Source organism: Mustelus asterias, chromosome 22, assembly GCF_964213995.1.
Source record: "Mustelus asterias chromosome 22, sMusAst1.hap1.1, whole genome shotgun sequence".
Classification (NCBI taxonomy): Eukaryota; Metazoa; Chordata; class Chondrichthyes; order Carcharhiniformes; family Triakidae; genus Mustelus; species Mustelus asterias.
The window spans coordinates 58,300,909-58,320,356 of NC_135822.1; the positions used below are offsets into that span (position 1 = coordinate 58,300,909).

General features: G+C 47.0%; 1 protein-coding gene across 10 annotated transcripts in view; it reads right to left on the bottom strand.

Moving 5' to 3' along the window:
* dmtn (dematin actin binding protein) overlaps positions 1–19,448 on the bottom strand; it is a 78,534-nt gene that overhangs the window by 31,495 nt on the left and 27,591 nt on the right. For 5 of the 10 annotated variants that reach the window (XM_078239356.1, XM_078239348.1, XM_078239350.1 and 2 more), the window contains exons 3-8: positions 15,669–15,717; positions 12,745–12,828; positions 9,856–10,011; positions 8,452–8,496; positions 6,171–6,297; positions 1,873–1,920 (exon numbers count right to left, since the gene is read on the bottom strand). In XM_078239356.1, the coding sequence (XP_078095482.1) occupies positions 1,873–1,920; positions 6,171–6,297; positions 8,452–8,496; positions 9,856–10,011; positions 12,745–12,828; positions 15,669–15,677 (469 nt within the window). In that variant the 5' untranslated portion in view covers positions 15,678–15,717. Of the gene's footprint in view, positions 1–1,872; positions 1,921–6,170; positions 6,298–8,451; positions 8,497–9,855; positions 10,012–12,744; positions 12,829–15,668; positions 15,718–18,263; positions 18,371–19,393; positions 19,430–19,448 lie in introns of those variants that run through there. The other 5 variants (XM_078239352.1, XM_078239354.1, XM_078239351.1 and 2 more) reach the window with 4 other exon arrangements.

Sequence of the window (19,448 nt, forward strand, 5' to 3'; positions counted from 1 at the left end):
CTATCGCATCTGCTTCCACTACCTCCCCCGGCAACGCGTTCCAGGCACCCACCACCCTCTGGGTAAAAAACCTGCCTCGTACATCTCCTTTAAATCTTGCCCCTCGCACCTTAAACCTGTGCCCCCTAGTAATTGATTCTTCCACCCTGGGAAAAAGCTTCTGGCTCTCCACCCTGTCCATGCCCCTCATAATCTTGGAGACTTCTATCAGGTTACCCCCCCCGCAACCTCTGTCGTTCCAGTGAGAACAAACCAAGTTTCTCCAACCTCTCCTCATAGCTAATGCCCTCCATACCAGGCAACATCCTGGTAAATCTATTCTGTACCCTCTCCAAAGCCTCCACACCCTTCTGGTAGTGTGGCGACCAGAATTGAAGACTATATTCATGTTAACTTTCTGCGTTCCTTTTTAAAAGATTCCCAAATCCCAACATTTAATAGGCTCTGATCATTTTTTTAAAGTGCTCTTCCAAATCTCCTCCCAAAGTGGGTAACATCTCATTTCCCCACTCACTGAACCTATCTGCATCGATCACTTTGCAGACTCTTTGTGTCCTCCTCACAGCTTACACTAGCTTTGCATCGTCAGAAAACTTGGATAAAAGACTCACCCCATATCGCGTTATTCTGATTTCTCAGTTATGCTCACAGCTGACTTATATTTTTTTAATCCATTCATAGCTGGCCAGCATTTATTGCCCATCCCTAGTTGCCCAAGGGCAGTTGAGAGTCAACCACATTGCTGTGGTTCTGGACTCACATGTAGGCCAGACCAGGTAAGGATGGCAGATTTCCTTCCCTCAAGGACATTAGTGAACCAGATGGGTTTTTCCGACAATGGTTTCATGGTCATCAGTAGATTCTTAATTCCAGTTTTTAAAAAATTGAATTCAAATTCCACAATCTGTCATGGTGGGATTCGAACCCAGGTCCCCAGAACATTAGCTGAGTATCTAGATTAATAATCTAGCGGTAATACCACTAGGCCATCACCTCCCATTGTGGTTTTTGCAATAATTAGGGGAGTAACAACTGGCAATTGTAGGGTGGCTCTAACTACAGATCATTCCAAAGGACCTTGCTGTTGAGAGTGAGAGCCAAGCAGGAATGGACGTGGGACAGAGGGAAATGGACCGCAAGTGCCACGCAGAGATAGGTCTCCAGAAAGACTTTGAAGGTGGGGAGGGAAGCGGTGAGCCAAAGAGCTTCAGGGAGGGAATTCCAGTGTTGGGGAGAAATGTTAGAAAGCTACACACACACACACACGCGCACGCGCACACACTGTCTCCTGTTAATGCATCAAAGAGTGGTTTGTCCACAGTTGACCAACAAGGGACAGCCACAAAGGACAGGTAAGGAAGACAGGAACTCAATAGTGGGCAAGGTCAGAGATACTGAAACCACATGTTGCGTTGGCGGGACAACATGTTGCAGCTCCTTGATGTTGGGAGGATGTTCCCGATGGTGGGGGAGTCCAGAACCAGGGATCACAGTCTGAGGATCCGGGGTAGACCATTTAGGACGGAGGTGAGGAGACATTTCTTCACCCAAAGAGTGGCGAGCCTGTGGAATTCATTACCACAGGAAGTAGTTGATGCCAAAACATTGAATGTATTCAAGAGGCAGCTGGATATAGCACTTGGGGTGAATGGGATCAAAGGTTATGGGGAGAAAGCAGGATTAGGCTATTGAGTTGGATGATCAGCCATGAGCGGGATGAAAGGCGGAGCAGGCTCGAAGGGCTGAATGGCCTCCTGCTCCTATCTTCGATGTTTCTATGATCTTTGATGGGGGATTGGCACACAGCCATAACACAAAGGGCAGATAATGAAGAGATTACTCTGAGACAGTAAGAGATAAAATAGACTTTACCATTCTGCTTGTAGATGGGACGTTTCCTGTACATATTGGTGCCGATATCTGGAAATTAAACAAAATAATAACGTTAAAATGATCAAATTTGTTACAATATCCATTCATGTTGTCCATCAATGTTTATTATCATTCATTACCTTTTTTTATTCGTTCCTGGGACATGGGCATCACTGGCTGGGCCCAGCATTTATTGCCCATCCCTAGTTGCCCTTGGAGGGCAGTTGAGAGTCAACCACATTGCTGTGGCTCTGGAGTCACATGTAGGCCAGACCGGGTAAGGACGGCAGATTTCCTTCCCGAAAGGACATTAGTGAACCAGATTGATTCTGAACCAGTGTTAGATTTTATTCACTTGTGGCCAGCATTTATTGCCCATCCCTAGTTGCCCTTGAGAAGGTGGTGGTGAGCTACCTTCTTGAAACACTGATATAACTAAGTGGCTTGCTCAGCCACTTCAGAGGGCAGCTGAGAGTCAACCACATTGCTGTGGCTCTGGAGTCACATGTAGGCCAGACCGGGTGAGGACGGCAGATTTCCTTCTCTAAAACCAGATGGGTTTTTCCGACAATCGACAATGGTTTCAGTAGATTCTTCATTCCAGATATTTTATATTGGATTCAAATTGCATCATCTGCCGTGGCGGGATTCGAACCCGGGTCCCCAGAAGAGTGGTCCATGAGGGAAATCTCAGGAAATCCTTCAGCATTCTTGTGCTAATTGCTCTCTGTATGACTTTAATACAACGACAAAGCAGTTATTGTGTGGAGCACTGTCTCCATCAAAGCCCTCCCATATTGTGTGTGTCCCAGAACACAATGCAAAGGAGATTATACAACTTCAAATGTTTTCACATCAAGAGTGAGAGTGGCTTCAACGCAGTGACTATCAATCATGGCTCAGCGGGTAGCACTCTCGCCGCTGAGTCAGATGGTTCTGGGTTCACATCCCACTCCAGAACTTGAGCAAATAACCCCAGGCTGACCCTCCCAGTGCAGCACTGAGGGTGCTTTGCATTGCTGAAGGTGTCCTCTTTCAGGTGAGACCTTGCCTTCTCAGGAGAACGTGGAAGATCTCATGACACCCTGCAGAGAAGTGGAGGGGTGCTGTCCCCAGTGTCCTCGACAATACTTATCCCTCAATCAATATCCCAAAAACAGATCTGCGTACTCATGATCACAGTGACTTAGAGTCCGTCACACAAACCAGCCTCCCATCCATTGACTCTGTCTACACTTCCTGCTGCCTGGGGCAAAACAGCCGGCATAATCAAGGACCCCCACGCACCCCGGATATTCTCTCTTCTTCCGTCGGGAAAAGATACAAAAGTCTGAGGTCACGCACCAACCGACTCAAGAACAGCTTCTTCCCTGCTGCTGTCAGACTTTTGAATGGACCTACCTCGCACTAAGTTGATCTTTCTTTACACCCTAGCTGTGACTGTAACACTACATTCTGCACTCTCTCATTTCCTTCACTATGAATAGTATGCTTTGTCTGTATAGCGCGCAAGAAATTATGCTTTTCACTGTATACCAAAAGGATATAACAATAATAAATCAAATCACTGTCATTTGTGGGAGCTTGCTGTGCACAAATTTGCTGCTGTGTTGCCCACAGTGACTACACTTTAATTATGCCTCATTGACTATAAGGTAGCTTTGACAAGGCCTGAGGTTGTGTAAAGCATTGCAGCAATGAAAGTCTTTCTCTCTTTATCACTATCTTATCCGTTGCTTTGTGTTAATCAAGAGACTGGGCTGGAAATGTGAAGGATTTGAGGGGTCTGGTGTCTTACTCCACACACTGAGCCTCCCGACATGTCACTGGCCCCATCAAACTCCAACCCGGAGCTTTGAATTTGTCAAAGCTACTCTTTTAACATTGGAAGAGGGTGTGCCTGTTGCAGATCAGAGATCCGATAAAAAACAGATCAGAGAGAAACAGATGAGAGAGGGACAGATAGACAGAGGGAGAGGCAGAGAGAGAGAGAGACACACACAGAGGGAGAGACAGAGGCAGACTAACAGAGAGACAGACAAAAGAAGAGACAGAGACAGACAGAGGGAGAGGTGCAGAGAGAGAGACACACACAGTGAGAGGGAGACACAGACAGACTAATAGAGAGGCAGATAGAGAGAGAAGTAGAGGCAGAGATAGCCAAATGGTGGGGGCGGGGGGGGGGGGGGGGGGGTGGGGCGTGGAGGGAGCGAAGAGAGAGAGACACACACAGTGAGGGACAGAGGCAGAGACAAAGTAACAGAGAGACACAGAGAGAGAGAGGTCGAGACAGAGATAAATAGATGGGGGAACACAGACAGTAAGGGAGAGACACAGTGAGGGAGAGATGAGGAAGGAGGCAGAGACAGACAGACAATCAGTCAAGATGAGTGGGAGAGACAGAGATGGACAGACAGAGGAAGAAACATCAAGAGAGAGAAAGAGACATAGAGACAGACGAACAGAGACAGACAGAGGAAGAGGCATTGAGTGAGAAACAGTGAGGGAGAGACAAGGAGAGGTGCAGAGACAGACAATCAGAGACAAACAGAGATGGACGGACAGAGGGAGAGGCATTGAGAGAGAGAGAGAGAGACGCAGGGAGAGACGGAGAGAGGGTCAGAGACAGGGAAACATAGAGATCGAGAGAGGGAAAGACGAGCAATGAAATGGAGGAACAAGACAAAGAGAACCAGGAAGAGATACAGACAGAGAGATATAGACAGAGAAACAGAGGAGGGATAGAAACAGAGTGAGTGAAACAGAGAGAGATGGAGGTAGAGAGAGAGAGAGAGCAATTCAGAGAGACAGAGGCACAAGAGGATTCAGAGGAAGAGAGACAGACAGAGGGAGATTCAGGGAGAGGTTATAAAATGCTTTAAAGTGACACACTTGCTCTTTATGATATTCAGTTGGTGAGGAGGTGGTGATGGTGGAGTGATATTGTCACTAAACTGGTGACCCAGAGACTCAGAGCAATGCTCTGGGTCCCTGGGTTCGAATCCCACCACAGCAGGTGGTGAAATTTGAATTCAATAAAAGATCTGGAATTAAAGTCGAATGATGTCCACGAAACCATTGTTGTAAAAACCCATCTGGTTCACTAATGTCCTTTAGGGAAGGAAATCTGCCGTCTTTACCCGGTCTGGCCTACATGTGACTCCAGATCCTGGATCCACAGCGATGTGGTTGGCTCTTAAAAAATGCCATCTGAAATGGCCCAGCAAGCTACTCGGTTAAAGGGACGGGCAATAAACGCCCACATCCAAAGGATAAATTAAAAAAGGTTATCTGTGAACAAAATCCTTTTTGAGAAGTTAATATTCTCGGATCCAATATATAAAGCAGCTGTTTGATGCAGGGCTAAAGTGGACACTGTGGGGTCAGTGTGAGTATTGTTACGATGCGGAGGTTGACCCCTTTTTGAGTCGTAGTGCTGAATCCCCCAAAGAGGAATACCTCGCCTCGTAATCTGTTACAAGTGTGTGGGAGGGTGAACTGTTCTTCAGTAACATTTAGTGGGTAACTAACAGAAATACCTGACACTCACTTTGAAATGAACACTCAACAATTTATTTATTTAACTAACTGGGAACTTTAACTAAACAAGTCACATACCGAATAAAATAAGATTCCAACGGAATGCTGTTCAAATGAATACAACATCCATTCATTGACAAAAAATATATAATAATAGAATTCCGTCACTCTCAAAAAAAAATACAACCAGGTTTCTTGTCTTTTGGAATCTTCTGGAGTTTGTCGGTTGATTTCTCCGTCTGTGAGTTCTTTCTGATTTGGTACCTTTTGCGAATTAGATGGTGCGTTCTGTTAAGACATGTATAAAGCTGGCAGAATTGAGAGCCAAGAACTCTTAGCTCTTGGCACCTGCTCTCTCCCTCTCGAAGCCTGAGAGGTGGCAGTTGCTCTGGGATTTTTCCCCCCCCTGCACTCTCTTCTATACCTGTGATGACCTATCCATTTTCTTACAATAGGATTGGTCTGATGTTGTCAAGTTTTTAAAAGCTAATAGGTTCCTGGTATCCAAGTACCTGATTGAAACTGATTGGTTAAATTGAAGAAAAAAACAGGTTGTCTTTGTCAAGACGACTGCTCACCTTTGCGATACAAATGTTTCGGCTCAGACTCTGGACGTACTATGCATTTTAAACCTCCAAGCACCGAAACACAACACCAGCTTTTAACGGGACCACATCATGTTTTTTTATCCCTCCAGCACTTTTACAAACTTGGCAACTTCGCAACAGTATCCAGGGAATATTCCAGGGAACTCCTACCTGGCCTGTGGAAGTGATGCGGGAGGCTCCCAGTGGAATGGTAGCTGCGGCGACTGCCGCCTGATCCCATTGAAGATCCCGGAAATTTCTCATCTCCCCATTCCCGATTCTCTTTATACATCATATACTGGAAAGGGAAGGAGTTTCAGAGTTAGTGCGTGCAGTTTGGGTGGTTATGGATGTGGTAAACCACAGCTAGCTTATTGCCTGTGTGTGTGAGACATGCCTGGACACGTCCCTGCCGGCCCTGCCTGAGACTCCTCCCCCTGGTCCAGGTATAAAGGCGACTGCTCCCCACCCCCCTGCCTCAGTCTGGACCAGTTCATCGGCATGGGTGTGCTCCAAGTCTTTTGCTAATAAAAGCCTATTTGTTCCTGCATACAAACTAGTCTTTGCTCGATTGATGGTGCATCAATGGACGCTCCATTGGAATGGAGAAGTGGAGCTGGAAGAACAGCTGGGAATTCTCTGTCATCGGACACACGGATTCACTGCATTGCTTCGGGCAGAGCCAGACTGAGGACTGAGGATTCTCCAACCAGGAAGTCATTCATCACCTCTGGATCCATGGGCAGGAGCCCAAATTTAGACACAGAGACCAGTTTTGAGCCCAGCCTGCTTTCAGTTTGAACAGTGGCTGTAAACCCACTCACCTGCTCGCAGTAGACCCTGGCCTTGGTCTTCCTTGCATTTAACTGGAGGACATGTCCATTTGTCCAGCAGTGGGACATGTAGGAGACAATGGAAGTGGTGGTGAGGTTTTAAGGTTCAATGATTAGTGTCACAAGTAGGCTCGCATCAACACTGCAATGAAGTTACTGTGAAAATTCCCGAGTTGCCACACTCCGGCGCCTGTTCGGGTTACACTGAGGGAGAATTTAGTACCTAACCAGCACGTCTTCCAGACTGTGAGAGGAAACCGGAGCACCCGGAGGAAACCCACACAGACACGGGGAGAACGTGCAGACACCGCACAGACAGTGATCCCAAGCCGGGAATAGAACCCGGGTCCCTGGCGCTGTGAGGCAGCAGTGCTAACCCACTGTGCCACCGATCTGCAGAGGGATCTATTGAAAGACAGCATTGTCAGGTGCAAGGTCTGGATTCTGGTGACTGGAGTCCGCCCAGGGAACCTGAATGTGCTCTCAGAGTGATTGTGTCCATTTCAATGCAGGAGTGCCCTCCGTTCCCACATCCCTGACAATGATGACAATGACTTTGGTTTTCCCAGTGTTCAGCTGTGGCTCATGCAAGACTTCGGGAGGAATCTTTTCTCAGGATGGACAGAGGATGTGGAGCGGTTAGAGATGATCTTGGGCATGATGGGAGTGGAGAGGTCACGAGAGGTGGAGGGTGTTGCCCATGTTTATTTATTTATCAATGTCACAAGTAGGCTTACATTAACACTGCAATGAAGTTGCTGTGAAAATCCCCTAGTCGCCGCACTCCGGCGCCTGTTCGGGTGACACTGAGGGAGAATTTAGCACCTAACCAGCACGTCTTTCGGACTGTGGGGGGAAACCGGAGCACCCGGAGGAAACCCACGCAGACACGGGGAGAATGTGCAGACTCCGCACAGACAGTAACCCAAGCCGGGAATCGAACCCGGGTCCCTGGCGCTGTGAGGCCATGATGTGGAGATGCCGGCGTTGGACTGGGGGAAACACAGTGAGAAGTCTCACAACGCCAGGTTAAAGTCCAACAGGTTTATTTGGTGGCACAAGCCACTAGCTTTCGGAGCGCTGCTCCTGAGGCTGCAGTGCTAACCACTGAGCCACCGTGCCGCCCACCTGGGGACGGGTGTGCTCAGTGGAGCTGTGAAAATTGCCACTGTGTTTTCTATGATGTCACCAAGGAGGAAGAGGCAGGACCCAAGCATTGATCCTTGCGGGGGGCAAACACTAGAGGTAAAGGAGCGGGGACAGGAAGAGAAGCCATGGTGATTCTCTGCATTACGAACGCAAGTGTGTGAGGGGGGTCCAACCCAAGCTGGACAACAGTGGAGGGATGTTGGAGGAGGCTGGTTGTGGTCCCAGGTTGCAGAAGGATGAGGACAGATAGTTCACCGCGGTCACACGCACACAGGACCTCCTCTGACACTTCGCTGGGTGCCATTTTGGCACTGTGGCCTCAATTGGCCAGATTCCAGCATCGAGTTCCAGGGAAGATAGCCAGGGATATTCCTGAAATGGTGAGCAGCTTCGGCAAGTGAGGAGAGCAGGAGCCAATAGTGTTTTACAATATTCCATCAGAATCAATCACTTTCTATGAGCCAGCTTACCTCCGGATAGGTGAGAGGAGACATTGGGCGTGGTGACTGCGAACGCTGCAGAGGAAAGAACATTGATTGTAATGAGTGACACATTGTTTTAATAAAGGACAAAGAACAGCACAGGAACAGTCCCTTCGGCCCATCAAGCCTACACTGATCACGTTGTCCTAACCAGACCAACCGCCTGTATCCCTCTATTCCCCACCTGTTCATGTGTCTATCCAGATAAGCCTTAAATGTGGCTAATGTAACTGCCTCAACCGCCTCACTTGGCAGCGCATTCCAGGCCCCCACCACCCTCTGTGTAAAAAACTTCCCCCCCGCTCATCTCCACTGAACCTTTCCCCCCTTATCCTGAACTTGTGCCCCCTTGTAATTGTCATTTCTGCCCTGGGAAAAAGCTTCCAACTGTTCACCCTATCTATGCCCCTCATAATTTTATAAACTTCTATCAGGTCGTCCCTCAGCCTCTGTCTTTCCAGGGAGAACAATCCCAGTTTATTCAATCTCTCCTCATAGCTAATACCCTCCATACCAGGCAACATCCTGGTAAACCTTTTCTGTACTCCCTCCAAAGCCTCCACTTCCTTCTGGTAGTGTGGTGACCAGAATTGGACACAGTATTCCAAATGTGGCCTAACCAACGTTTTATAAAACTGTAACATGATTTGCTAACTTTTATACTCAATGCCCTGTCCGTTGAAGGCAAGCATGCCACATGCTTTCTTCACTACCTTTTCCACCTGTGCTGCCACTTTTAAGGATCTGTGGACCTGTATTCCCAGATCTCTCTGTGGAGACACATAGAATCCCTACAGTGCAGAAGGAGAACATCCTGGTAAACCCTGACTGACTCTGGTAGCCACTGTATTTAAATGGCTGTGTCTGGTTCAGTTTCTGGTCAATGATAACCCCCAGGATGTTGATACTGGGGGGATTGAGCGATGGTGATGCCATTGAATGTCAAGCGATGGTTGGATTCTCTCTTGTTGGAGATGGTCGTTGCCTGGCATTTGTGTGTGGAGGGAATGTTACTTGTCAGCCCAAGCCTGGACATTGTCCAAGTCTTGCTGCATTTGGACCTGGACTGCTTCAGTATCTGAGTGGCGAATGGTGCTGGACATCCCCACTCTGACCTGACGATGGAAGGAAGGACACTGACGAAGCAGACGAAGATGGTTGGGCTGAGGACACTCCCCTGAGGAACTTCTACAAGCATAAACAACATGCAGATGTTGGGAGAGACCAGGCTCAGTCAGTGCAAACAGCTGTCGACACTGACTCTGGAGTGTCGCAGGAAGAATGGTCACTTGGCTCAAGTACAACAGCCTCTGAGTCCTTCGACACTCAGCACTTTCAGCAGGGCAGGCGAGCCGTTAACAAAAACTATTTTCTTGAACCGGGCGTGCGTACCTCAGCAGACCCCTGTGTCTCCGGTCTCTCTGCGCAGAAGTAGCTGTAATGTGGTTCATAGATCATGAGGTCTGGCCGTTCAATCTCCAGTATCGCCTTGTCTTTGGGGATTGCGGCCAGCTCCTTGTAGGGCAGCACCTGGTTATCCATCTTCGCCTGTGGGACAGAGGAGAGAGTTACAGCAACTGGCTCTACCCGTCTGCTTTACTTCAATGTGGCATCAAGCTCCCAGAAAGAGCCGGGGCTGAAATGTGATGTCATGCCATCATAACACCATCCCTCTCTCTTTAATTAATCTGGGCTTAGTGCCAGTAACTCCCCACAGGAATATCTCCTGAGTCCAGACCCTCGTACAGTTAGTAACATGGCATGGGGGAGGGGGAGGGAGTGACAGGGAGCGGGGAAAGAGCAGCAGAGGAAGGAAGGGAGCGGAAAGGGGAGGAGAGATGAGGGAGTAGAGAGAGAGAGGGGAGTGAATGGAAGGGGAGGGTAGGAAAGGGGGGGGGGGTTTAAAGTTTATTGAATAGTGTCACAAGTAGGCTTACATTAACACTGCAATGAAGTTACTGTGAAAATCCCTGAGTCGCCACACTCCGGCGCCTGTTCGGGTTACACTGAGGGAGAACTTAGCATGGCCAATGTACCTAATCAGCACGTCTTTCAAATGGGGAGGGGAGAGGAGAGAAGGAGAGTGTCCCACAGGGAATCATAGAATCTCTACAGTGCAGAAGGAGGCCATTCAGCCCATCGTGCCTGCACTGACAACAATCCCACCCAGGCCCTATCCCCCTAACCCCACATATTTACCCTGCTAGTCCCCCTGACACTAGGGTCAATTTAGCATGGCCAATCAACCTAACTTGCACATCGTTGGACTGTGGGAGGAAACCGGAGCACCCGGAGGAAACCCACGCAGACACGGGGAGAACGTGCAGACTCTACACAGACAGTGACCCAAGCCGGGAATTGAACCCGGGTCCCTGGAGCTGTGAGGCGGCAGTGCTAACCACTGTGCCTGCAAGGTAACCATCTAAAGTCTGTACACAGCAAGGTAACAATCCAACATCTGTACATAGCAAGGTAACAATCCAATATCTGTACATAGCAAAGTAACCATCCAACATCTGTACGCAGCAAGGTATCCAGTCAACATCTGTACACAGTAAGGTAACTATCTAACATCTGTACACAGCAAGGTAAGGATCCAACCTCTGTACACAGCAAGGTAATGGTCCAACATCTGTACACAGCAAGGTAATGATCCAACATTTGTACACAACAAGGTAATGATCCAACATCTGTACACAGCAAGGTAACAATCCAACATCTGCATCAGCAAGGTAACAATCCAACATCTGTACACAGCAAGGTAATGATCCAACATCTGTACACAGCAAGGTAATGATCCAACATCTGTACACAAGGTAACAATCCAACATCTGCATCAGCAAGGTAACAATCCAACATCTGTACACAGCAAGGTAAACATCCAACATCTGTACACAAGGTAACAATCCAACATCTGTACATAGCAAGGTAACAATCGAATATCTGTACCCGACAAGCTAAGCAGTCAACATCTGTACACAGCAAGATAACAATCCAACATCTGTACACAAGGTAACAATCCAACATCTGTATACAGCAAGGTAACAATCCAACACCTGTATTTAGCAAGGTAATAATCCAACATCTGTATACAGCAAGGTAACAATCCAACATCTGTATACAGCAAGGTAACAATCCAACATCTGTATACAGCAAGGTAACAATCCAACACCTGTATTTCGCAAGGTAACAATCCAACATCTGTATACAGCAAGGTAACAATCCAACACCTGTATACAGCAAGGTAACAATCCAACATCTGTATACAGCAAGGCAACAATCCAACACCTGTATACAGCAAGGTAACAATCCAACATCTGTATACAGCAAGGTAACAATCCAACACCTGTATTTAGCAAGGTAACAATCCAATATCTGTATACAGCAAGGTAACAATCCAACACTTGTATACAGCAAGGTAACAATCCAAGACCTGTATACAGCAAGGTAACAATCCAACATCTGTATACTGCAAGGTAACAATCCAACATCTGTATACAGCAAGGTAACAATCCAACATCTGTATACAGCAAGGTAACAATCCAACACCTGTATACAGCAAGGTAACAATCCAAATCTGTACATACCAAGGTAACAATCCAACACCTGTATTTAGCAAGGTAACAATCCAACATCTGTATACAGCAAGGTAACAATCCAACACCTGTATTTAGCAAGGTAACAATCCAACACCTGTATACAGCAAGGTAACAATCCAATATCTGTATACAAGGTAACAATCCAATATCTGTATAGAGCAAGGTAACAATCCAACACCTGTATACAGCAAGGTAACAATCCAATATCTGTATACAGCAAGGTAACAATCCAATATCTGTACACAAGGTAACAATCCAACATCTGTATACAGCAAGGTAACAATCCAACATCTGTACACAAGGTAACAATCCAATATCTGTATACAGCAAGGTAACAATCCAACATCTGTACACAAGGTAACAATCCAACATCTGTATACAAGGTAACAATCCAATATCTGTACACAAGGTAACAATCCAACATCTGTACACAAGGTAACAATCCAACATCTGTACACAAGGTAACAATCCAACATCTGTAAACAGCAAGGTAACAATCCAATATCTGTATACAGCAAGGTAACAATTCAACACCTGTATACAAGGTAACAATCCAACATCTGTACACAAGGTAACAATCCAACATCTGTACACAAGGTAACAATCCAACATCTGTATACAAGGTAACAATCCAATATCTGTAAACAGCAAGACCACATCCAGCCAGGAAAACTGTACTCACACATATTGTTGAGCCTGGTGACCCAGGGGCACTCAATGGACGGTTGGAGCAGACACTTCCTGGCGATGTGTGAGACTGCTGTGACTTAAAGGAGATAGAGGAAGGGTGTTAGGTGGATGAACGTAAGTTAGATGCAGCTTGTGAGATAAAATCTGTCAGTCTCCAGTTTGGAGCGTTGTCTGAATTTTATATTAAACGGAGAGCACCAACACTGATGGGAAGGTGGTTATCTTACAAAACCAATGATTGGGAGACCTGGACCAATGACATAGAAATGCAATCACAGAATTGTTAGGGTGCAGGAGGAGGCCATTCGGCCTACTGTGCCTCTGCATTGGCTCTCCGAATGAACAATTCAGTTAGGGCCATTCTCCTGCCTTCCCCCCCTTAACCCTGCACATCCTTACTTTCCAAATCACCATCTCATTCCCTCTCGAAAGCCTTGATTGAACCTGCCTCCGCCACTCTCTCAGGCTCTCATTCCAGATCCCAGCCACTCGCTGAGTTCAAATCCCACCACGGGATTCAAATAAAGGGTTAACGCGGATCAAATAAAGAGTTAATATCAATGGGACTGCTACGTTATCATAAAGGCCCATCTGGTTCGATTCATGTCCTTGAGGGAGGACATTTGTCAAGACCTGGTTTTGCCGATATGTGACTTCAAACCCCAGTTGACTCTTAATTACCCTCCGAAATGGCCTAGCAAGCCACTCAAGCTGCCTAAAAGGTGGCTTGCTATCTTATCTCAAGGGATGTTAGGGATGGGCAATAAACGTATGGTGGTCGAACCAGCAACTCCTGTCCATGAATTAAAGATAAATATATGTTCGACTGATTGCACTAGACCAGTCGCAGCAGCCAAAGAAGCTAGATTACTGCTATCCCAGTGGAGATTTGCAGGACATTGCTTTTAGTGGAGCAATTCTTTCCACTGTGTGTGTGCATCAGACATTCCGAGGTCAGGTCGGGGGCAAGGAACAGGCATTGCAAACTAAGATCATCTGCTTCTGTCCCACCCACTGTTGAGCTCTACTGAGCAACGTGCTGACTGACTGATTAACCGACACTGAGAGAGAGAGAGAGAGAGAATAATTGCCTCTCAAAGACGTGCAGTGAGCTGAAGATGTGGTGACAAAAGTCAAATCAAATTATCACCACTGACCCGAACTCAAGATTCCCACATTTCAGCGATGTTTTCTTTGCGAAATTGGCCTAATATTTACAGAGGGTTACAGGGTGACTGTTATTATTTCCAGGGAGCCTCTGGGACCCCAGGGAGTGCGTCAGTATTTACAGCGGTCACCAGGAACCTGTCAGTATTTACCAGGGGTCCAAGACAGTGTTTCCCCCACCCCAGAATGTTCCGGTATTTACAGGGTTCTCAGGCAGTGCGTCAGGGCTTCCTAGAAATGTATCAGTATTTACAGGGGTTCTGAGGGATTGTGTCAGTATTTACAGGGGGCCCCTAGGAGTGCGTCAGTATTTACAAGGGGCCTCTAGGAGTGTGTCAGTATTTACAAGGGGCCTCTAGGAGTGTGTCAGTATTTACAAGGGGCCTCTAGGAGTGTGTTAGTATTTACAAGGGGCCTCTAGGAGTGTGTTAGTATTTACAGGGGGCCCCTAGGAGTGTGTCAGTATATTCAGGGGGGCCCTAGGAGTGTGTCAGTATTTACAAGGGGCCTCTAGGAGTGTGTCAGTATTTACAAGGGGCCTCTAGGAGTGTGTTAGTATTTACAAGGGGCCTCTAGGAGTGTGTCAGTATTTACAAGGGGCCTCTAGGAGTGTGTTAGTATTTACAAGGGGCCTCTAGGAGTGTGTTAGTATTTACAGGGGGCCTCTAGGAGTGTGTTAGTATTTACAAGGGGCCCCTAGGAGTGTGTCAGTATTTACAAGGGGCCTCTAGGAGTGTGTTAGTATTTACAGGGGGCCTCTAGGAGTGTGTCAGTATTTACAGGGGGCCTCTAGGAGTGTGTCAGTATTTACAGGGGGCATCTAGGAGTGTGTCAGTATTTACAGGGGGCCTCTAGGAGTGTGTCAGAATGTACGGGGGGGGGGGGGGGGCCTAGGAGTGTGTCAGTATTTACAGTGGGGGGGCCTAGGAGTGTGTCAGTATTTACAGGGGGGGGCCTAGGAGTGTGTCAGTATTTACAGGGGGCCTCTAGGAGTGTGTCAGTATTTACAGTGGGGGGGGCCTAGGAGTGTGTCAGTATTTACAGTGGGGGGGCCTAGGAGTGTGTCAGTATTTACAGGGGGCCTAGGAGTGTGTCAGTATTTACAGTGGGGGGGCCTAGGAGTGTGTCAGTATTTACAGGGGGGTGCCTAGGAGTGTGTCAGTATTTACAGGGGGCCTAGGAGTGTGTCAGTATTTACAGTGGGGGGGCCTAGGAGTGTGTCAGTATTTACAGGGGGGGGCCTAGGAGTGTGTCAGTATTTACAGGGGGCCTAGGAGTGTGTCAGTATTTACAGTGGGGGGGCCTAGGAGTGTGTCAGTATTTACAGGGGGGGGCCTAGGAGTGTGTCAGTATTTACAGGGGGCCTCTAGGAGCGTGTCAGTATTTACAGGGGGGGGCCCCGAGGAGCGTGTCAGTATTTACAGGGGGTCCACGTCTAGTTAATATTTACCAGGGGTCTCAGAGTGTGCATGAACATTTACAGGGAACCTTGAAGTGTGTCAGTATTAACAAGGGGCTTCCTGAAAATGTGCCAGTTCGATGTGATTGTCAGCCAGACTTTGAAGCTCACAGCGTAGGGAGGGGTAATCCAGTGATTCAGAATCCTGGCAGCCCATCCAGAACAGATGACACTAACTGAGTGAAGGCAAGGCGGCCGTTGTTGGGATGTCCAAAGTAGCTTCGCCACCTGAGAATTCACACAGCCACGATCACACTACGATTGGAGGAAATCTCCGATGTTAATCCTACCTTCTGCATGTTTATCGTTGCAGTCGCTCTGTGTAATCTGCTGACAAGTCTACAGAAAGAAAACAAAAAATGTAAAGCAGAATCTTTTGACATTTCTTTTTGAGGCTATTTCTAAGTCAATTTATCTGCATCTACCCCTTCCAAATCTTTCTTTGTATTTTAATCATCTCAAACTTCTTAACTGAAGGGAGTACAAACCAAACCATTGCAGCCTGTCCGTGTAATTTAACCCTTCAAGCCCCTTCAAGACATTCTGGTGAATCTGTTCTGTAACTGCTCCGAGACCGATATATCCTTCGTGGGGTGTGTTGAATGCATGCTCCATGTGGGCTCTGGTGAACTGAAATACTTTGCCAAATTTCCAAACATGTGTCTGCACATCTGGCCCCCTGGAGAGTTGACTTCTTTCAAAATGGGATTCCATCAGATATCCAGCATCGGGAACATGCCCTTCAGCCCATCTAGTTCACACTGGGGTTTGTGCTCCACTCTAACCTCCTCCCATCTTTCCTCATCTAAATCTACCACCCTAACCATCTCACCATAACTCATATTGTGTGCAGTTTTGGTCTCCTTTTCTGAGGAAGGATGTTCTTGCTCTCTTGTAGTGAAGGTTTACCAGGCTGATTCCAGGGATGGCGGGACTGATGTATGAGGAGAGATTGACTGGGTTAGGATTGTTTTCACTGGAGTTCAGACGAATGAGGGGGAAATCTCATAGAGACTTATAAAATTCTAACAGGACTAGACAGGGTAGATGCAGGGAGGATGTTCCCGATGGTGGGGGAGTCCAGAACCAGGGATCACAGCCTGAGGATTCACGGTAGACCATTTAGGACAGAGATGAGGAGACATTTCTTCACCCAAAGAGTGGTGAGCCTGTGGAATTCATTACCACAGGAAGTAGTTGATGGCAAAACATTGAATGTATTCAAGAGGCAGCTGGATATAGCACTTGGGGTGAATGGACTCAAAGGTTATGAGGAGAAAGCAGGATTAGGCGATTGAGTTGGACGATCAGCCATGATCGTGATGAATGGCGGAGCAGGCTCAAAGGGCCGAATGGCATCCTCCTGCTCCTATCTTCCATGTTTCTGTGTTTTTCCGTTCTGCCCTCCCTCATATGTTTGTCCAGCTTCCCCTTAAATACATCCACACTGTGCACTTCAACCATTCCCTTTGGTACGTGAGTTCCACATTCTCCTCAATATGGACATGTTTCCTATGAATTGTCTATTGTATTTCTTGGTGATTCTGACATTGATGGGCTGTAGTTATGCTCTCTCCCCACAAGAGGAAATCTCTCTGTATCCACTGTGATGTTAGTGGACCTTTATTAGTCTTTTTTTGCCTTCAGTGATGTCATTGTTGGGAGGAGAATAAAAAACTGTGGGCAGGTCAGGTGACAAGGATTGACTTTCAGTTTCAGTTTGGAGCTGCAGGTTGAGGTTTTGAGTTTTAGAAGGGTCAGCATGCTAAAAAAAGAAGTGTTTTCCCTCTCTCCCTGTTGTCTTGAAAATTCTGTTGCTTTCCTGAAGGGTGAAGGTTTGCTGTGCTTGGGAGCTGGATCAGAGTCGCGCTGGTGTTTTGGGAAGCTGTCTTGTCTTCAAACTGTTCGGAGTCTCAAGAGCGTTTGACTGCAGAATTCAACTAACAGCCTCGATCCCAATATCACGTGAGCAGTAGACTTTGTTGTATTGAACCTATTTAAAGGGTTGTTTATGGAGGTTGGCTTTAATTGGCACAGCCTATATACATCAGGGGCGGCATTGTGGCACGGTGGTTAGCACTGCTGCCTCACAGCGCCAGGGACCCGGGTTCAATTCAGGCTCAGGTCGCTCTCTGTGCAGAGTCTGCACGTACTCCCTATGTCCGGGTGGGTTTCTTCCGGGTGCTTCGGTTTCCTCCCACAGTCTAAAGATGTGCAGGTTAGGTTGATTGGTCATGTTAAATTAACTCTAGTATCAGGGGGATTAGCAGGGTAAATATGTAGGGGTTATAGGAATAGGTCCTGGGTGGGATTGTGGTCAGTGTAGACTCGATGGGCCAAATGGCCTCCTTCTGCACTGTAGGGATTCGATGATATTCATTAAGGGTTATACATTATAGTGGTTGTTTTGTTTCTTGTTTGTAATTGATAGAAGTTATTGCTAATTTTCTTACTATACATGTTGACTATATTCTTAAATAAACTTTGTTTGGTAAAAGCTCCCTCGTGGGTCACTTGAATCATACCTGAAGTGAAACATCTCATGCTTATCCGAGCCAAATTCGAGATGCAAAGCTTATGATTCAGGCGGGATCCATAAAACATTGTGGGGTTTCTAACCTGATCCATAACATGCTCCATCAAAAACCTTTCAGAATTATCAAAGTGTTCGATCAGGTCACCTCATCACCCTCCTTTTTTCAAGAGAAAAGAGACCGGGCCTGCCAATCCTTTCCTGACAGGTAGAACCACCTATTTCTGGGATTATCCTTAGAAATCTTCCCCGAGCCCTCTCCAGTGCTTCTATATCCTTTGAATAATATGGCGACTGTAACTACACACAGTGCTCTCACTAACCAAGAACCAATAGTTTTAGCATAACTTGCCTATTTTCAAATTCTATCTTCTCGGACAAAAAAAGCCCAGTGCTTGGGTTGCTTTTTTTAATAACCTGCAGCACAACTTGCAGTGATCGACGTCCTTTCAAAGTTTTCTGTAATGCAAGTGGTAACATTTTTATAAATTGATTAAGGATTTCTATGAATTTGTACCAGCTGGACCTGAATCTGCTGGGTTCCTCTCTGAAGTTTGGCTCAAGCACTCTCTGTTGGTTTTCCTTGTCATACAATCCCGACAGTACAAAAGGAGGCCATATGGCCCATTGAGTCTGCACCGACAACAATCCCACTCAAGCCATAGCCCCGTAACCCCATGCATTTAACCTGCTTGTCCCCCCTGACACGAAGGGGCAATTTAGCACGGCCAATCCACCTAACCCGCACGTCTTTTGGACTGTGGGAGGAAACCGCAGCACCCAGAGGAAACTCACGCAGACACAGAGGAGACGTTCAAACTCCACACAGACAGTGACCCAAGCCGGGAATCAAACCCAGGTCCCTGTCACTGTGCTAACCACTGTGCCACCGTGCCGCCCAGGGTAATCTGTGATTACCTCGGAATAAATTTATGTGAAAGGAATTAAGATAGTACAAGCGGAGAATATTGCTTCTGACCATCAGTTAAAGTTAAGTTAGAGTCAGAGAGGTTTACAGCATGGAAACAGGCCCTTTGGCCCAACCTGTCCATGCCGCCCCTTTTTTTAACCCCTAAGCTAGTCCCAATTGCCTGCGTTTGGCCCATATCCCTCTATACCCATCTTACCCATGTAACTGTCTAAATGCTTTTTAAAAGACAAAATTGTACCCGCCTCTACTACTACCTCTGGCAGCTTGTTCCAGACACTCACCACCCTCTGTGTGAAAAAATTGCCCCTCTGGACACTTTTGTATCTCTCCCCTCTCACCTTAAACCTACATCCTCCAGTTTTAGACTCCCCTACCTTTGGGAAAAGATGTTGACTATCTAACTGATCTGTGCCCCTCATTATTTTATAGACCTCTATAAGATCACCCCTCAGCCTCCTACGCTCCAGAGAAAAAAGTCCCAGTCCGTCCAGCCTCTCCTTACAACTCAAACCATTAAGTTAAATTCATTTATTAGTCACAAGTAGCCTTACATTAACACTGCAATGACGTTACTGTGAAAATTCCCCAGTCGTCAGTGGGCAGTAA